At 37.8% G+C, this 16,708-nt stretch overlaps 4 protein-coding genes across 6 annotated transcripts in view; 1 reads left to right on the top strand and 3 right to left on the bottom strand.

Moving 5' to 3' along the window:
* Positions 1–21: 21 nt before the first annotated feature.
* Positions 22–2,767, bottom strand: c1qtnf2 (C1q and TNF related 2). Its single transcript, XM_079480454.1, has 3 exons — positions 2,613–2,767; positions 2,091–2,353; positions 22–2,012 (listed from the first exon to the last, which is right to left on the bottom strand). Exons 1-3 carry the CDS (start codon positions 2,738–2,740, stop codon positions 1,375–1,377), a joined length of 1,029 nt encoding a protein of 342 aa, XP_079336580.1. The 5' UTR covers positions 2,741–2,767; the 3' UTR covers positions 22–1,374.
* A 319-nt stretch (positions 2,768–3,086) lies between these two features.
* On the bottom strand, positions 3,087–7,719 carry slu7 (SLU7 homolog, splicing factor). Of its 2 annotated transcripts, none has more exons than XM_079479344.1 (16): positions 7,578–7,719; positions 7,012–7,161; positions 6,718–6,871; positions 6,545–6,625; positions 6,287–6,451; positions 6,090–6,158; positions 5,896–5,925; positions 5,282–5,407; positions 5,082–5,179; positions 4,825–4,892; positions 4,570–4,709; positions 4,315–4,476; positions 4,119–4,223; positions 3,886–3,963; positions 3,691–3,810; positions 3,087–3,578 (listed from the first exon to the last, which is right to left on the bottom strand). In XM_079479344.1, the coding sequence occupies exons 2-16, from the start codon at positions 7,152–7,154 to the stop codon at positions 3,399–3,401; spliced, it is 1,719 nt and encodes a 572-aa protein (XP_079335470.1). In that variant the 5' UTR covers positions 7,155–7,161; positions 7,578–7,719; the 3' UTR covers positions 3,087–3,398. The 2 variants fall into 2 exon arrangements, with proteins under 2 accessions (XP_079335470.1, XP_079335471.1); XM_079479345.1 differs by having other exon boundaries at positions 7,310–7,693.
* Positions 7,720–7,883: 164 nt separating this feature from the next.
* Positions 7,884–14,751, bottom strand: fermt3b (FERM domain containing kindlin 3b). The gene is made up of 15 exons (XM_079480306.1): positions 13,893–14,751; positions 13,037–13,161; positions 12,639–12,872; positions 12,392–12,508; positions 12,086–12,254; positions 11,906–12,008; positions 11,682–11,789; positions 11,385–11,513; positions 11,219–11,265; positions 11,015–11,139; positions 10,303–10,409; positions 9,966–10,181; positions 9,620–9,744; positions 9,100–9,241; positions 7,884–8,995 (listed from the first exon to the last, which is right to left on the bottom strand). Exons 2-15 carry the CDS (start codon positions 13,158–13,160, stop codon positions 8,816–8,818), a joined length of 1,926 nt encoding a protein of 641 aa, XP_079336432.1. The 5' UTR covers position 13,161; positions 13,893–14,751; the 3' UTR covers positions 7,884–8,815.
* Positions 14,590–16,708, top strand: part of macrod1 (mono-ADP ribosylhydrolase 1) — a gene marked incomplete at its 5' end in the record, with an annotated part of 55,492 nt that continues 53,373 nt past the window's right edge. Inside the window, one exon of one of the 2 annotated variants that reach the window (XM_079480307.1) lies at positions 14,590–15,287. In XM_079480307.1, the coding sequence (XP_079336433.1) occupies positions 14,903–15,287 (385 nt within the window). The remainder of the gene's footprint in view (positions 15,288–16,708) is intronic. The other variant, XM_079480308.1, reaches the window with a different exon arrangement.

Consider the following 16,708-nt stretch of genomic DNA (forward strand, 5'->3'; position numbering starts at 1 on the left):
CATATTCCAAGGAAGTTTGATGCAGGGAAGAGATGCTTATATTTTTGTCATAGCAAACTTATTGATGTATACAGTTATAAACAGCCCATTAGAAATACAAGTAGTCTTATTTGCAAAAAAAGGTAAAATATGTCATTTATATACACGGACTGCCAATCCAATCGGAGGCTCTTAACTATTTGCTCTTTCTTTGGACGGGCAGTGTTTTATATAGCCTATCATTTCATGTTCTTTTTGCGGTGGGACAAAAAGTGTACGGATTCTGCATGACACACATATGCTGACATGAATGTCTAATACATAACATCATATTTGAACGGCAGTTTGCCTAGACCCCAATAGGCCTATTGATCAAATGCTTGTATCTGCATGTTTGGACACAAATACATGTTCCAAAGATAGAAGGTCATAGTCATTTTTAACTATAGCAGAAATAACGCATTGATTCTTCCGTAGAAAATTTGATTCTATTACTAGACAATAAAAACATGAAATGTCCTCTGAAATGATGTATTTACTGTAAAAACCTAACTATTTCAACTTGAGTTCCAAAGCTCCTGTAAATTTTAAGTTTCATTAAACTGGCTTACATGTGAATTTAAATAATATTACATTGACTTAAACATTTAGTTGCAGTTTTTATAATTGTTTTTATAAATGTATAAAAAGGTATAAAAACCCAAAAATGAAAATTCTGTCATCATTTACTCTACCATATAGTAGAAATTGTTTTTAATGGTTGTCAAAGGTACCCCAGAACTGTGTGTTTTCCTAAAAACTTTCGAATATTTCATTTTATATTTAACAGAACAAATAAATTATATGTATTTTGTACTATGGGAGTCAATGGTGCCCCATAAATCTTTGTTGCTAACATTTGCCAAAATATCTTTCTTTGTGTTCAACAGAACAAAAAAATGTATGGTTTGGAACAGGTCGAGTAACTATAGACAGAATTGTCATTTTTTGGGTGAATTATCCCTTAAAATTATTTTGATGAGTTACAATAATGTGTTAACACATCATTCTTTACAGTGAATAAACTATAAGTAAAAACAAATACATCATTAATAAAAAAAACAAAGAATTGCCATACATTTTTGCTTTTTAAAAGTTTTCATTGAATGACAACAATCCAGTCGTTTCATAATATAACTACTGTCTTGAAAAAGCAAAAATAATGTTGGTGATGATATGGCACAAATGTCACTTCTTTGTTTTTTACCTTTGTGGTGTTTTGTAATCTGTTTGTCTTTTAAGTCTCCTCCTCAGTTAGGTCCAATTTTCTGTATTGATTTTAGTAAAGTGAATCTGGAAACACAGAGGGCAATTTGCTAATGTGAAAAAAACAATACGTACACAAACAAGAGAAAGTCAAGATGATCCTGAATTTGTCATCGCATTCACTTCACCTGGAGCAACCTGATCAGCATAAATGAGAAAACCTGTGAAGACACTATCAGTCCAGAATGGATCAAAGAATAGTCCATTTTGTTCTGAATAGAAGATCTGAAGCCAAACCTGATCTCTTTTCTGCAGTCGGAGTACTGTTGAACCTGAAGCTACATCATAGTTTCCTGTGTTGCCATCAAATGTTCTGATCTTGTACTGGCCGTTGTGGACCAGCCCGATTGCCAGGTGCTTGTTAGCCAACGTGATGTCATATGTAAAGTAATACACACCAGGTATGGCACAGTTAAACTTGCCACTGGAAGCATTGTAATGGCCACCCTCGTTCATTAAAATTCGGTTGAAGCGGATTGGCGTGCGTTCCTTTGGGTAACTCTTGGTTACCGCTACTGAGAACGCAGAACGCGCATCTGTTCCACAATCACACCCTCCAGGTGAACCGGTCTCTCCTACATCTCCCATCGCTCCTTTTGTCCCATTAGCTCCAGACACACCAGGTGCTCCTCGCACTCCCTTCAGGCCCCTAGGCCCTGCCTTTCCAATAATTCCTGGACGTCCTAGTGGTCCATGTTTACCAGGATTGCCTGGACGACCCTGTTCACCTGATATTCCGGAATAAACAAATCTCAAATGTCTAGATGATAGGAAAACACACTAATATAAATGTTAAAACCTGTTACCTTTCTCTCCCGTGTGACCTTTGTCACCATCTTTGCCATCCTGACCATCGACACCTGGCATGCCCATCTTGCCTGCATTGCCGCTGGGACCTGGTAAACCTGGACTCCCTGGAGGACCCTGAGGGCCTGGCAGACTGCAGCTGAGCTGAGATGAATGAATTGTGTAGTTGCGTCCTTTCTTGATGGCGGCGTTCACAGTCAGCTGAGAGAAGAGAGACAGCAGGCACACGGCCAGCGGAAACTGATACATGATGCAGCTGTGCCTGCGAACAGAACAGATGAGGGTGAGGCCAAACTTTCTTGGGGAATTTCCATTCCTTGAAAGTGAACATTTAGCTAAGAATGGATAACATTAAGTGACGAAATAAAGCAAATACACACCACAATAAAAGCAAGGCTCAACTTTGTTATAAAGAACAAGTGCACTTAGGCTACATAGGCCTAAAACATCTCCATTCATTTGATATGAAATTATCGGAAATTTAAAATAGTAATAAAGCATGCATTGGCACAAGCCCTCACCAGTGGAATGATAGATACACAGCAAAACCAAGTAAAAAGATCCAGCTTCGCTTGTCGCCAAGAAAAAAATAAACAAGTTTTGTGAATGGATTTGTTAAGACTTGTTTTTCTGACAACTCTGCAAGCATCCACCCAGTTTAAGTACTGACGTGCTTTGCCAGATAGTTCACACATGAGGCAATTGAACACATTGGGGGAGGGGATTCAATGAGTTTGTTATATCATAATACTGCAACTTGCAAATCAATAAAAATGAGAATAAATGTATAACGTCAGTGTAGAGTAGAATGGCAGCAGAGTGCTGTGTGCTTGTTATACACAAGTATTGGGGAATTTCTTGAGATTCATGATGACAAAAACATGAGAAACTAAATAGACGACTTTATAATGTAAACCTCTGGTCAGTTTATTTTTATTATTCAATTTGAAAACCTTCGGGAGGATATTTGTTAAATAAAGAGAAAATCCCACAAACATGACCCATTTGTGATTTATTGCGCAATTTATATTTACAAGACTAATGACACAATACTTTGTCACATACTGTCAAAAAAGAAATTTCTGAAAACTTTCAGAAGATTACTTGTGACTGACCAAAATTCTTACAAGGTAAGCTTCCACAGTTTTATACAACATTTTAAAAAACAGGAAAGATTTACAAGTCTCTAATAGAGTATAACATATTCCCATATTTACTTTAAAACAATGGTCTATATGTTAATGACAGACAGAAGAAACTGAAGCTTCTGCGGTTCAGTACAAGACACATTTGAGTCATGTTTTTATTCACTGTCCGAGGAAAGAAGCCATGGGGTCATCAGCTCTGTAACGTTTCATGCGGAAGGCTTCCATCTCCTCCTCTGTGGGTTCAACGACTTCCTTTATGCTGTTGTACGGCCGCTTCCTCTCGTCCAGCAGCATAATTTCAGCCACCTGTTTCAGTCTCTGCTCCTCCGCACTCAATGCCTGCACAAAAACATACATTCAATTCTTTTAAAATGGGAACATTTTACAAACAGAAGCATCTTAACTGTGAAGATGTGTGTGTGTGTGGCAGTAAGAAGGAGGGGACACTCACCTTCTTCAGCTTCTCTTTCTTCTTTGCTTCATCATCCTCATCACTGCTATCTGAATCTTTGCTACTGTGTTTCTTGCTCTTTTTTTTCTTTTTCTTTTCCTTCATCTTTTCCTGGTGCATCTGCAACGACACATTTCAGTTAAATTGAAATCAATCAACTTCCAGACGTGCTTGGTTTGGAAAATGTTAAGGTACCTGTAAAAGAGTCTTTGGCTCTTCGTTCTGTTGAGCCTCCTCCTCCACATCCTCTTCAAACGGAACACAAGAATTGTTCTGAAAAAAGGAGAAAAATGTTATACCCCAAATTATACTGACACTTAGTGGCATGGGTTGCATCATCATGCAAATATTTAAAGATGTAGACCACTATTTATTAGCATCATTAAGTGCAGACAATTATGTAGATAAGAACTGCATATGACACTCACCGTTACTTTCTTGCCAGCATCCCCTGTACAGTAACTCTGCTTCACCATCGAGTAGCAACATTTGTAGCCCCAATAGCCATCTCTCCAAAAAGATCCCCAGATACACTGCAGAAACCAAAATGCAAAATCTCTTTACATCCATAAAACAAAATACATAACTTGTGCATTCCCAACCGTGCCGGATAACCAGACTTACCATGTGGTTATTAAGAAGCACATCCTCCTCATATTTAGAGCGGGCCACAGCCTTTTCCTGTCCTTTCAGCACAGCCCCGTGACGAGAATACTCAACATACTCTTCCGTCTGAGCAAGCAACAGCTCTCGAGGAGGGGCGTCTAAGTGTTCCTCCCCACCATACTGCAGAGAGGTACAACACAAACCCATCAACACACCCAGCAGAGAACAGGGGAATTTTTTAGATTTGGAAAGTAGGAAGATTCTACACTGTACCTTCTCCAAGATGGTCTCTTTCTGTTTCTCCTTGAAATCATCCTTTTTGACTTTGTAGGACTGATGGAGCAACTCCAGTTTGGTTGGATCTGCTTGGAGGTGAACTTCAGATCCCTTCTCATAGGCTTCCCAAGCAAAGACTGCAGACAGGACACGCAAAACAATGCTGGAACATTATTCTCCAGTTGAATTAAATGTTTGGTTAAAATATTGGAGCTCATATTAAAGATCAGGTAGAAAAACTAGATCACTCACGCTGCGTTTGGGCCATAGTGATGGTGTCCCCAGAGTAGCGGACGAAGTTGTCTCCAGCATAGCCCACCCTGCCAAATCAAACACAACACTTTGAGAACAAGCTGAAAAAAACTACAGGAACAAACACACTGAAAACAGTAAATAAGTGTGTGCTCCAAAAACTTCAAGTTTGTCGTTACATATTTGTTAGATTTTACATCTCTCTAGCAGGTGAGGTGGCTATAGGTTTCAAGCAATCATTCGAAAAATGAACTTACTCTTCTGGATTCTTGCCAGTGGTCGAATAAGGGTTCTCCCTCATGGCTCGAGTCTTGGGATCGTAGTAGGCTGAATTTGGATCCAAATTTCTGAGGTACTGTAAAATAAAGACAGCATTAGCTGAGAAAACATACTGTGATAACAACCGACTGGCTGTACATTACTTTACTTAACACTCAACTGTGTCAAATTAATTTACCTTAGCAGTGTCCTCACGGATTCTCAAGTTCCTCACTGTAATACGTCTCTTGGAGTCAAAGTTTTGACCGGGCATGTCGAAGTCATCAACATATTTGTCCTCATCCTCATCTTCACTGCTGTGCTCCTGATTGAGACAAATCAAATGCTGAAAGCAGTGACAAGACAACTCGATAGGCATTATTAAGAAATCTCACCAGACTATATTTTTTAAATAAAGTAAAACAGATTGCAATATCTAAAGTTGGTCTGATTCTATAGAGCTCTCATAGAAAGTGAGCGGTCTTTTCATTTATAGTGTGGTATCTATTCATTCCTTTTCCCCTTAGGCAGACGCATTAAAACAATTAAAACAAAGTCTGCACGTTTCTTGAATACTATAGTAATGTCCTAAACTCATCTGATTTTGTTTGATCTGCATTTCACCTTGCATAATGGTGTAGAAATAATTTATGCATGTAGAATATGTGCTTTTGTTGTTAGTTGTTTTAGTGAATTAATTGTGGTTGAGCACACCAAGAAAATTCCAGATATACTTTGTTATTTGGCAATAAATAAATAGGTGTTCATATGATTATGTAGTCCTTTACAGCTTTAAGGGAATGTAAAATGTACCTGTGCATCATCATCGTGTTTTCTTGAGTTCTAAATCAAACAAACAAAAAAAAGAGACAAAAGAAAAGTTTACAAGAACAAAAGTAAACAATTTTACATCATCAAATTCACATACAGCTCTCACTCACAAGAAGTAATATTAAGGCTAAAAAGTTAAAAGATTGAAATGTACATAAAAACGTGTGAATACTTACAGCTTGATCTATTAGTTTACCAGATGCCAACTCTTCTTGTAGTTTCTGAGCTTTCAGAGTACGCTTGGCCTATCAGAAGGAATCAAACAAGACATGAGCATCATCATGGCTTGTGCGCTGTGTAGAAGCAGACCATATCATTGCAAATATAACAAAAAAAATAACACAAGGAAAATGAAAGAAACAACAACACTTACCAGGTCAACTTTACCGTATTCCTCCACAATTCGTGTGTGATCTTCAGGGTTATATCCATTCCATCTGTCTCTCTTCCCATCATAATCCAAATCCAGTTGAATCTGGCTGTGCTCATCTGGGGCAATGCTTGTGCCGGAAAACTTTGCTCCAACCTTCCTGGGCCTCTGTTAAAAGCATTACATCATCCTCTTAAAATCGTAATTCGATATCGAAATATTGTGCAACTATAACAGCTAACATAGCATCACGCAATTTACCTCCAAACAGTCCTTTTTCTTATGTGTCATGGCACCACAGTTTTCACAAGCTCCTTTTCTGAATTTTGTGCTGATTGATTTCTAGTTTACATGGAGGGAAAGAAAAAAAATCTTACTCAAGTTATAACTAATTAATAAATGATGTCTCTTAGTTGTGGTAAATTTGTGCTTACTTCTTGTACACCTCTCTTGTACCATTCCCCGATGGGTGTAAACTCTTTCTCATTCTCGGTCTGAGGTCTCTGGTGCTTAAGAGTGGGTCTCTTTGAGGGGTCAACGTACCAAGGGACAGATGAGATGTACTGAGGAATATGAGGGTTGATATCCCTGGAAACAAAGAAGTATGTAGCGATGACGTTTTGACAAAATCAAGCTTCTTCACAGATTTCCTTAATACATTTCATATGACTCACTTATATGGATTTTAAATGATATGCAGAAGTGTTGTGTTTATCATCTCAACATACTTTCCCTCCTCGTCCACCTCAGCTGGAGCATTTCCAAGTTTTCTCTGCTCTTCCAGCTCTTTCTTCTTCCGCCAGTCTTCTCGGGTCATTTTCTTCGGTTCCTCGAGATCCACGGCCCCCTCTGGGGTTTTACTTTCCTCCATGACCTTCCTACGCAAGACAATATGAAGAGATATTGAGAAATTCCTGCTTCAAGTTAAAGGCAACGTCATCATCCGTATATAGTAAATCAGTAAACCAAGATTAAATGTCTTCGGTATTAACGTTATGTCTGAAGTTATTGTTCAGTATCACTTACAAGATCTCTTTTGGGAGTTAGTCGGTTAATATATGGCACGATTATTGACAGAATAACTCGGAAGGAACTGTATTTAGAAAGTTTTACGGTCGACAATCATAAGCCAAATCATACTGCATGTAAACCATATAAAGCATGACACTGCAACAACGTTAATTTAGTGGAATTAGCCTCGATGGACACATCGTGGGTTATACATTTTAATAAAGTTAACGTTACCACTATACTATTTCCGAGTCACGGTTTAAAAGTATTTTAACATATTTACCTGAAGACGTTTATAATACAAAAATAGATTTAAAACGGTTACTCTATAACTGATTGAGTGGTGGCTAGTTGTTTACAGGCGTGTAACGTTTGCTTCCGGATGCCGATTTCCGGTCTTCCTCGCTGTGACTTGAAGCGTGTGTAAAGATGACTTGTCGCCCTCAGCTGGTCTGAAGTGTTATTACGCTCGAAAATTACAGTATCCACATACACTTAGCATTGGGTTTAGTGGTGTTTTTTGGAGGACGTTTTTACACAGTTTTTACGTTACGTAAGTTATTACGTTAAATTAAAACGTTATCCTTTTATAAAAACCTTTTTTTATATATATGGATGTTGCTTTGTATAAAAGCGTGTGCCAAATACACACATTTGTCCTGGTCACTTTCAATTGTCTCATATAGCTCTTCTTGGTTTAAAAGTGTGTTAAAATGAAGTGAACACTTTCCCAACCTATTTAAAAACACACCTAAACCATTTAACTAAGGTTTTCAAGATGTCTTTAAAATTACAGACAAATGCATCTGATCAAACTCTGCAGGACAATGACTCTAAGTATTTCCAATGTGTGCCTTTAAAATAACGTTTGTACAGTTATACTGTTCTGGATACTGAGAATTAGCAATGCTGTGAAAGTCATTTGAAAAACACTGCAGAGATGACATTTTGTTAACCTATTGAATAAAAACCAAGCTCTCCAAGGCGTGACTGAATCTAAAAATAACAATGACAGAGACAATGATATAACACTGTTAACTGGAACTCTGTTGTACAAAGATAAGACATTCTGCAATGAAGAGCGCATGCCAATTAACCTTAGCCTGGTAGCACATGATAGACTGTGGTTTCCTGAGCTGTTACACAAATTAGATAATACTGACAATAATACAGACACACTTCTAAGAAATGCATTCGATGAATAATGACTAACTACATTTAGATTATTTCAGAACATTATACCCTTTAAATTATTCCTTTTATATATAGGCACAAAGTATATAGTTGGATGAGAAGTTAATACACCCCATAATGACTAAACGCATGAAAAACACACAGGTTTCATTTGCCATATACAGGTACTCAAAATGTTTCTATTTAAATCATAGATCACTAATGTACACTCGTTGTTTAAAACATGTAAAATGAAGGGTGCAGTTGCAGTCCCGTCCTAACACTTCTTATCTGTTTCCTTCAGTTGTGGCTTTAGTCTTTTTTTCTCTGTAAGCTGTTCCTTTGTGCTCAGAGAGCATCGTGACCTCCAGTGAGTTTGTGGAAGAGTTCTTCATTCAGCGTATCGCTTTGCTCTCGAGAACGTGTGGACATGAAGATGTATCCTCCGATGTACTCGTGCACAATCTTACAGTCTGCGTTCACACAGCTGAACGCTATGTTAATGTTTCCGTCGAATTCAATGGCCACCTTGTGAAGACAGCCATGTTTTAAGTACAGAACACTAGCAAGTGTATTACATGAGATGTGTCATTTTAAAACATTTGAATTGATCACGTATTACAGTAACCTACCTGTTTAATATCCCAATTAACATTCCACTGTCTCATGTTATTATAGCGCCACGTCTTAACCACATCTCCAACTCCCAGATCTATACGGATCAGACGGTTGTTAGCGATGCCCAGGACTTCATCCTTACGACTGCCTTTGAACCTGAGGAAAGATGGGAATAAAATGCTGCATCATCTTAACTTTCACACCCTTATGTCATTCCATAACTGTATGACTTTCTTTCTTCCTCACAAATGGGGATGTTTTGAATAACGTTGGTAACCAAACAACATTGGCACCCATCGACTTCAATGGTATGGAAACAAAACCACAGAAACATTTCTGAAAACATCATCTTCATATTTGGTTTCGAACGACATGAGGGTGAATAAATGATGACAGAATTTGTATATTTGGGTGAACTATCCTTTCAATTCAGACTGAATGTGTCCGTATTTGTTTATATTCTGAAACTGCATTTCCATATTGTTCATTGTCAAATAACAATGTTTTTTTGGATAAAATCCACAGTCTACTCACCTGACCATAAAGTAGGATATTCCAAAATCAGGCAGAGCTTGCCAGATCTGCTGAAACTTTAACATGGCAGACGTCAAGGAAAGCTGGGCAACATTTTGATAAGCCTCCAGAATACGAGGGGTTAACTGTAGAGAAAATAAAGAAATTAGATTCCGGTGATTATCTTCAGAGGAAAAATCATAACTAGATAATCAGGATTAATCATAAGTATTATTCAAAATCAAAGATTATTTTAACGCTAAACCAATACAGTACAATGAAGTGAAAGAAACATGGCAGCACTGAGCTCAAATGAAATTGCTAAGGGGACTGGAAACTGGAACTGGATTTTTCATTATCTCCGCACCTGTTTGGGCTTGTATTTCTTGTGGTATCTTGGTGAGACAAGACTGTGTGTATTGATGCTCTCGTCTGTTTGCGCAGAGGCAGCTGCGGAATTGGAGCGTTGCATGGAGAGAAAAGACTGGATGTTATTCACTTCACTTTGATAAGAGCTGTCCAACAGGGTCAGACCTTTGGAGGCCAGTTTGCAAGCTGCCATCCACTGAGAATACTGCTTCTCCTGGTCAAGGGAGGTGGAGATACAATCAATAAATTATTCATACGTTTAAAAAAAACAAGACCTAATTTAAAGCTGATTTTGTAATAGACATAGTTTTAACTATTGCTTAATGGTTGCTTACATTTTCACATCGCAGATAGATTTCATTCATGCCTTCTGGTGCAGGAATGAGGAGTTTGATGCAGAACTTCTGACCTGCAACATTTACTTCAGGCGCCGCCTCACAACCTTCCGAAACGCAGAACTGTTACTAATCACGTGCACTTTTTATATTACCATGCATTTCTGCTGTTGTCTCATCGCCCACAAAGGTGTGAAAGCACATGCTGCACACTGCAAATGTGGCTCCAGTAAAAAGTGTTTGTCATTTATTAAAATACTAAATACATCTTTCTTCTTTTCCTAAAACAAGGGGATTTATGGAAAATTGTTAATTCTATTTGCACGGCTTTGTTTGGTCAATCTAGAAGATCTTCAAGTTTTTCAATAAAAGTTCTGTCATAGGTTACTTCCTCTCAAGTTGTATATATTTTGTTCCGATGTGCACAGCGAAAGAAATGCTTGTACCCAAACAGTTCTTGGTCACCATTGACCACCATAGTAAGAAAAATGGCACTGGTAGTCAAAAGGTCCCCCGAACTGTTTGCTTTCCTATATTCTTCAAAATATCTGAATATGTTTCTCTCTTTTTATCAGAACAAAGAAATGTATACGGATTTGGAACAACTCGAGGGTGAGTAAATGAAGACAGAATCTTCATTTTAGGGTGAACTTGTCCTTTAAAATAGACAACGTCTACTTGTGGCATTAGACAGTGAGGTAGTAAGAGGCACCTTTCAGTTCGAGTTGTTGTATTGGCTCTCCATAGCGATCCTCTTTACTCTTATAATAGCAGATCGCTGTGTTCTGAAATTTGCACCAGAACTGCTTGTAACCCTTAAGAGTTAGCTTCTTAGGCCTAAAGGGTAAAAATAAGTGAGATATGGCACAGATATTTACTCAAGACAAGAGTACAATGTAACAAAAATGAGCCTTACCGAAATATTTTCAAATAGTCGGTAAGTTCTGGAGCAGTCATGTTATCCTGCAGAAAATAAGAAGGCAATACTTTTAGTTTTATGAGGCACCTCTGAATGTTCTCTAAACTCCTCTTCTCTGTTAATTACATTCATTGGAACGTTCCACAGACTAACAGTCACTCACCAGCATGTCCGTGCTGTTACTCTCTCCCACCATCTTGACTTCCAAAGATTTCAGAGCAGAGTCCAGGTCATCCATCCCTTGAGAGGAAGACACCTCGCCCTGAGTCAAGGACAGTTTTCCTATGTGATACTGAAAAAGAAAAATTTAGAGAGACAGATATTAGAAAGTATCATGTTTTGTGAATGTTCTTTGGATGCTATTGCAATGCTTTTGACTAATATAGTTGTTGTGCCATTACACTTTTCTCCATTAGGAACTATAGTTTTTCATCCATAAAATGTGTCTCTTAGGTGTTACCTGTAGGGCTCCAAACAGCATCATTTCTTCCTCTGTGCAGTCTATATCCTCGAGGAGAATAGCCCATCGAGCTTGTTCATACAGCTGCGTCAAACGCACTGCATCAAACTACAATGAAAACAGAACTGACTTCATATAAAATAAACAATTCCGAAACTATTTGTGATATTTTCTGTCCTATAGTTGAGCACTCATCGCACACATCTTTGTAAAGAGACTCATACCTTGGGATCCACATCATGGAAAGTGTAGTATTTAAAACGAAGACAAACTTTGTCATTTTCTTTTATTCCCTGTTGCATTAGTGAGCGAGATGAATCCAACCACCTCGAGGGAACCGAAAAAGCATTAATAAAAAAAAGAAACAATGAGAGATATTTGTAAAGCTTGCATCTCAATTGTACCTGCTGTGAATGTGTGTTTTGTCCACCACACTGGCTGGCCGATAGAGTTTCGCCATGGCTTCAGGTGGAGGGGAGGGTTGACTAACAGACAGCATTTTATATGCATCCTCAGTTTTTGGAGATTCAGCAAAATGGGCCGGCATTCCATTACACAGAATATGACCAGAACCTGTTTCCAAATACAGTCCAGTTTTAAATTACTTTTTTGAAACTGATGAATAAATATCACTGTTTCAGCAGGTTATGTTTTATATTTGATATATATATAGTTGCACTGTAAGTTCTTTTATGAGTCATTTTGTGCACCTGCGGATAGAGGCAGATGTGTAATGTCATACTCCTCTCCTGAGGAATCTTTATCTTTCTTTTTCTTTTTTTCTTCAACAGGACGGAGCAAGGAGAGCTCCTCTGGCCGACGAATATCTGAAAGCGATAAATATGAGATAAAGGATTTTTATACATAACACCTACTTACATGATAAATGAGAAGTAGAACACATGCCAGCTCAAGTCAGTTTTTATCCTACATTTATTCTTCTCAGAGCTAACTTACTGAGAATTCTGCAGATTCCAATTACAGTCCGAAACACAGGACTGGAAAAACACGCCCGCATTTTCAGCGTCACCCCGTTCGGCAGGCCCAACCGAACTGGCTTGTGTTGTTGGGTGAAAATGAGGCGAGCGTCTGCATGCACCCCACATTTATCCAGGGTCCAGTTCGTCCGAAGCAGCCACTGCTGCTTCTGCTCCCACCACAAGGCGTGATCGGACCAGTCCTTCGTCAGCTCTACACATGTGGGCACAGGAATATCTCAATGACAAGTACAGAAACCTCCATAACATTGCTGCTGAAATTACAACTTCTTAATCCTAAAAAGAATTGAAGAGATTCGTCTGCAGTCTGTAAAATATCTCAAACACAGGGTGACCTTTATCTAAAGTGTAACTCACGGGTTTTCTCTACTAGTTTGAGAAAAACTCCACCAATGTGTAAGTCAGAGGTCACGCTGATTTTGATGGGCGGAGCATCAGGACCAAGATCCTCCACGGTGACTGATAGGTCCCACGTTGCCATTCTGCAAATGACAAGATTTTCATACAAATGCTATTGGAGACTTGATATGTAAGAGAATATCTAGAATACTAAGGATGGACAACCAAAATGTGACTTTAAAAAGTCAAAAGCATGATGATAATCACATGATTAGCATGAACACACATCACCAGCACTCGTGTGTGTTTTTTTCTACCCTGTGAGCACGATCATGCTGTTTGACTCCTAGTCAAGTTCACCATGGGAAATACTTCCCGTTTATACACAAATCACATAGAACCCCCGTTCCTCTTTTTGTAGCATCTAACCGGGTGTGTTGGTGTGTGTCTGTGTGTGGGTGGGTGATTGTGAAGTTTTTTAAATTTAGCTGATCGAATGTATGTAAACCGAAATAGGCCAAGCATCATACATCAAACACATGTGTGATGGAAATCTTCATATGTATCTTTTTAATCTGTAGCATAAATGTTTGACCTTTAAATTGTGAAATAAAGTCTTTACACACAGACACAATGCCATGACAATATATGAAATGCTATGGAAACATGCCTAATAACATTAAGATATTATATATAAACAAAATCAACTTTTAGGTTGACATTCATCACCTTAAAATATAAATGCCAGAGAGTTAACGGTCACGGCTACCAAGACAGAAAAATGTTCAAGACTGGCTGCATTATGATGTGAATTAAACTTTACTATTTATATTTCTAAATAAATATATAACTCAAAGTTAATAAATGTTGTTACCTTTACTCTGGATTTGTTGAAACTGCCTCCTGTCCTTATAGTCAACGTCAATGTTTATTGGTTAACCGAACATACAGGCCTACTCATACACACTTGTGCGCACAAGATGTCTCTGCTGCAGTATGTTAAAATCAGTTGTGGTTTTTCGTGGTATGTCAGAGCTTACTGAAAAGGATGTTCCTCTTTCCTCAACTTCCGTGTAACGGAACTGTGTATGGCCATGTTTCTTTTCATTGGGTGTGCTCTTATACAGCTACTTCAGACTGTTATATAGCCATGAAAGTCTCACAGAGACAACTGAATCAGGAAATGTGTTGTGGTGTTATCACAGTTTAAGATGGTGCCACTCAAATATATGACATCCCCAAAGAATTGTATGAAAAAAGAGATGAAAAAGTTTAAAAAGATGTAACATTGTTTAAAATGGGCAACAACATAAAATAAGATGTAAATAGTGTATGTAAATAAATGGTTGAACGACATTTCAGCAACTAAAATTTCTAGTTTTCGTAAAATTAGATATACAATACTTGAATTTAACCAATATTTACCACACTAGACAGATGAGTGAACGGCAAAACAAAACCTACAAAATGGATAAATTGGTTAAAAAATAAATATGAAAATATATAATAAGCAGTTACAGCACCCAACATTTTGATGTTCATTTAACAACCTTAAAAAAACTAAAACACCCGACTGCAACCAGTAGACAAAAGCGCTGCACTTCCACGTTACTGCCGCTAGATGTCACTACAGTACACACGATGTGACCCGGAACAGTCTAAATAACCAAGCCCGCTTTTTATAAGAACTGACGGACCCTATATATTGGTATCGTCCAAATTGCATGAACTGTTGCAGACTATTTACTTTCGATATCAGTAGTATTGACTTCAAAACCGAGTATCGTTTATTATAGCTGATTGCAGTTTAAAACAAGGACAAAGGATTCGTTCGAGCTTATTAAATTCATATTTCGACAGCTGACAATATAACGTTACAAGGCTATGGCGTTTCAGATGTCACAACTCGCTTCTCTCTTTACACTCTCAAAAAGCGGCGGATTAATATCTAATAATGTTAAATTCCTCAGCAAATTCGCACATGGCTTAGCCGAGCGCTCCTTCTACACAGCAGGTAAACAGTCCGCAAATATCAAAGTACCGCAGGCTCGGGGGGTCGTACATAAAACTGAGAGGTGGGAGAAGGTTTCTACAACCTCAAAGTCACTCCACAGTCAGAGTGGGAGGGCTGTTGTTAAGATTGCCCTCGGCGCTGTGGGGGTATCGGCTGCCGTGATAGCGACCCTGCGCACGAGCACGCTGCACGCCATGAACGCGCGGCCCGACCTCAACCTCGATTCTGACATCACTGACTGGAGAGAGGCAAAGAGTGAGTTTAAAGATGTGCTCCGAGACTGTACATCAATTCACCAACACACATCTGACTGAAACATATATCGTTTTTTGTAGCACTATATGTAGCACACATTTAGTTTAAGACTATACACACTATAGCAAGCTCTATCATTTCATTGAAGCACTATTATTTAACCGTAGCACTATATACACTATAGTAAGCACTATATTATTTATTTGTAGCACTATGTACTATATACACTATAGCAAACATGAAATTTAGTTGTAGCACTGCATTCACTACAGCAAGCACTATATTCTGTATGCATTGTAGCAAGTACTACTATAGTAAGCATTAGCTTTATACTGTATACACTATAGGATGCACTTTGAACTGTATATATTCGATCAAACACTATATACTGTAAACCCTAGAGCAAACATTATATACTTGTACACTAGCAAATACTATATACTGCATACACTATAGGAAGCACTTTGAACTGTATATATTCGATCAAACACTATATACTGTAAACCCTAGAGCAAACATAATATACTGTACACTAGCAAATACTATATACTGCATACACTATAGGAAGCACTTTGAACTGTATATATTCGATCAAACACTATATACTGTAAACCCTAGAGCAAACATTATATACTGTACACTAGCAAATACTATATACTGCATACACTATAGGAAGCACTTTGAACTGTATATATTCGATCGAACACTATATACTGTAAACCCTAGAGCAAACATAATATACTGTACACTAGCAAATACTATATACTGCATACACTATAGGAAGCACTTTGAACTGTATATATTCGATCGAACACTATATACTGTAAACCCTAGAGCAAACATAATATACTGTACACTAGCAAATACTATATACTGCATACACTATAGGAAGCACTTTGAACTGTATATATTCGATCAAACACTATATACTGTAAACCCTAGAGCAAACATTATATACTGTACACTAGCAAATACTATATACTGCATACACTATAGGAAGCACTTTGAACTGTATATATTCGAACAAACACTATATACTGTAAACCCTAGAGCAAACATTATATACTGTACACTAGCAAATACAATATACTGCATACACTATAGGAAGCACTTTGAACTGTATATATTCGAACAAACACTATATACTGTAAACCCTAGAGCAAACATTATATACTGTACACTAGCAAATACTATATACTGCATACACTAAAGGAAGCACTTTGAACTGTATATATTCGATCAAACACTATATACTGTAAACCATAGAGCAAACATTATATACTGTACACTAGCAAATACTATATACTGCATACACTATAGGAAGCACTTTGAACTGTATATATTCGATCAAACACTATATACTGTAAACCCTAGAGCAAACATTATATACTGTACACTAGCAAATACTATATACTGCATAC

Source organism: Barbatula barbatula (genome assembly GCF_947034865.1).
Source record: "Barbatula barbatula genome assembly, chromosome: 18".
Lineage (NCBI taxonomy): Eukaryota > Metazoa > Chordata > Actinopteri > Cypriniformes > Nemacheilidae > Barbatula > Barbatula barbatula.

What these genes read in the sequence shown, in the direction of transcription:
- c1qtnf2 (XM_079480454.1), bottom strand. Translation starts at nt 2,740, where the DNA reads ATGCTTGCAGAGTTGTCAGAAAAACAAGTCTTAACAAATCCATTCACA. An exon ending in GTGTATCTATCATTCCACTG is followed by an intron (nt 2,354 to 2,612) that starts GTGAGGGCTTGT and finishes TTCTGTTCGCAG; the next exon opens with GCACAGCTGCATCATGTATC. An exon ending in AGGTCACACGGGAGAGAAAG is followed by an intron (nt 2,013 to 2,090) that starts GTAACAGGTTTT and finishes CCGGAATATCAG; the next exon opens with GTGAACAGGGTCGTCCAGGC.
- slu7 (XM_079479344.1), bottom strand. Translation starts at nt 7,154, where the DNA reads ATGGAGGAAAGTAAAACCCCAGAGGGGGCCGTGGATCTCGAGGAACCG. An exon ending in GTAAACTAATAGATCAAGCT is followed by an intron (nt 5,926 to 6,089) that starts GTAAGTATTCAC and finishes TGTTTGATTTAG; the next exon opens with AACTCAAGAAAACACGATGA. An exon ending in CACTATGGCCCAAACGCAGC is followed by an intron (nt 4,710 to 4,824) that starts GTGAGTGATCTA and finishes TCCTGTCTGCAG; the next exon opens with TCTTTGCTTGGGAAGCCTAT.
- fermt3b (XM_079480306.1), bottom strand. Translation starts at nt 13,160, where the DNA reads ATGGCAACGTGGGACCTATCAGTCACCGTGGAGGATCTTGGTCCTGAT. An exon ending in AAAACACACATTCACAGCAG is followed by an intron (nt 12,009 to 12,085) that starts GTACAATTGAGA and finishes GGTTCCCTCGAG; the next exon opens with GTGGTTGGATTCATCTCGCT. An exon ending in TCTATCTGCGATGTGAAAAT is followed by an intron (nt 10,182 to 10,302) that starts GTAAGCAACCAT and finishes TCCCTTGACCAG; the next exon opens with GAGAAGCAGTATTCTCAGTG.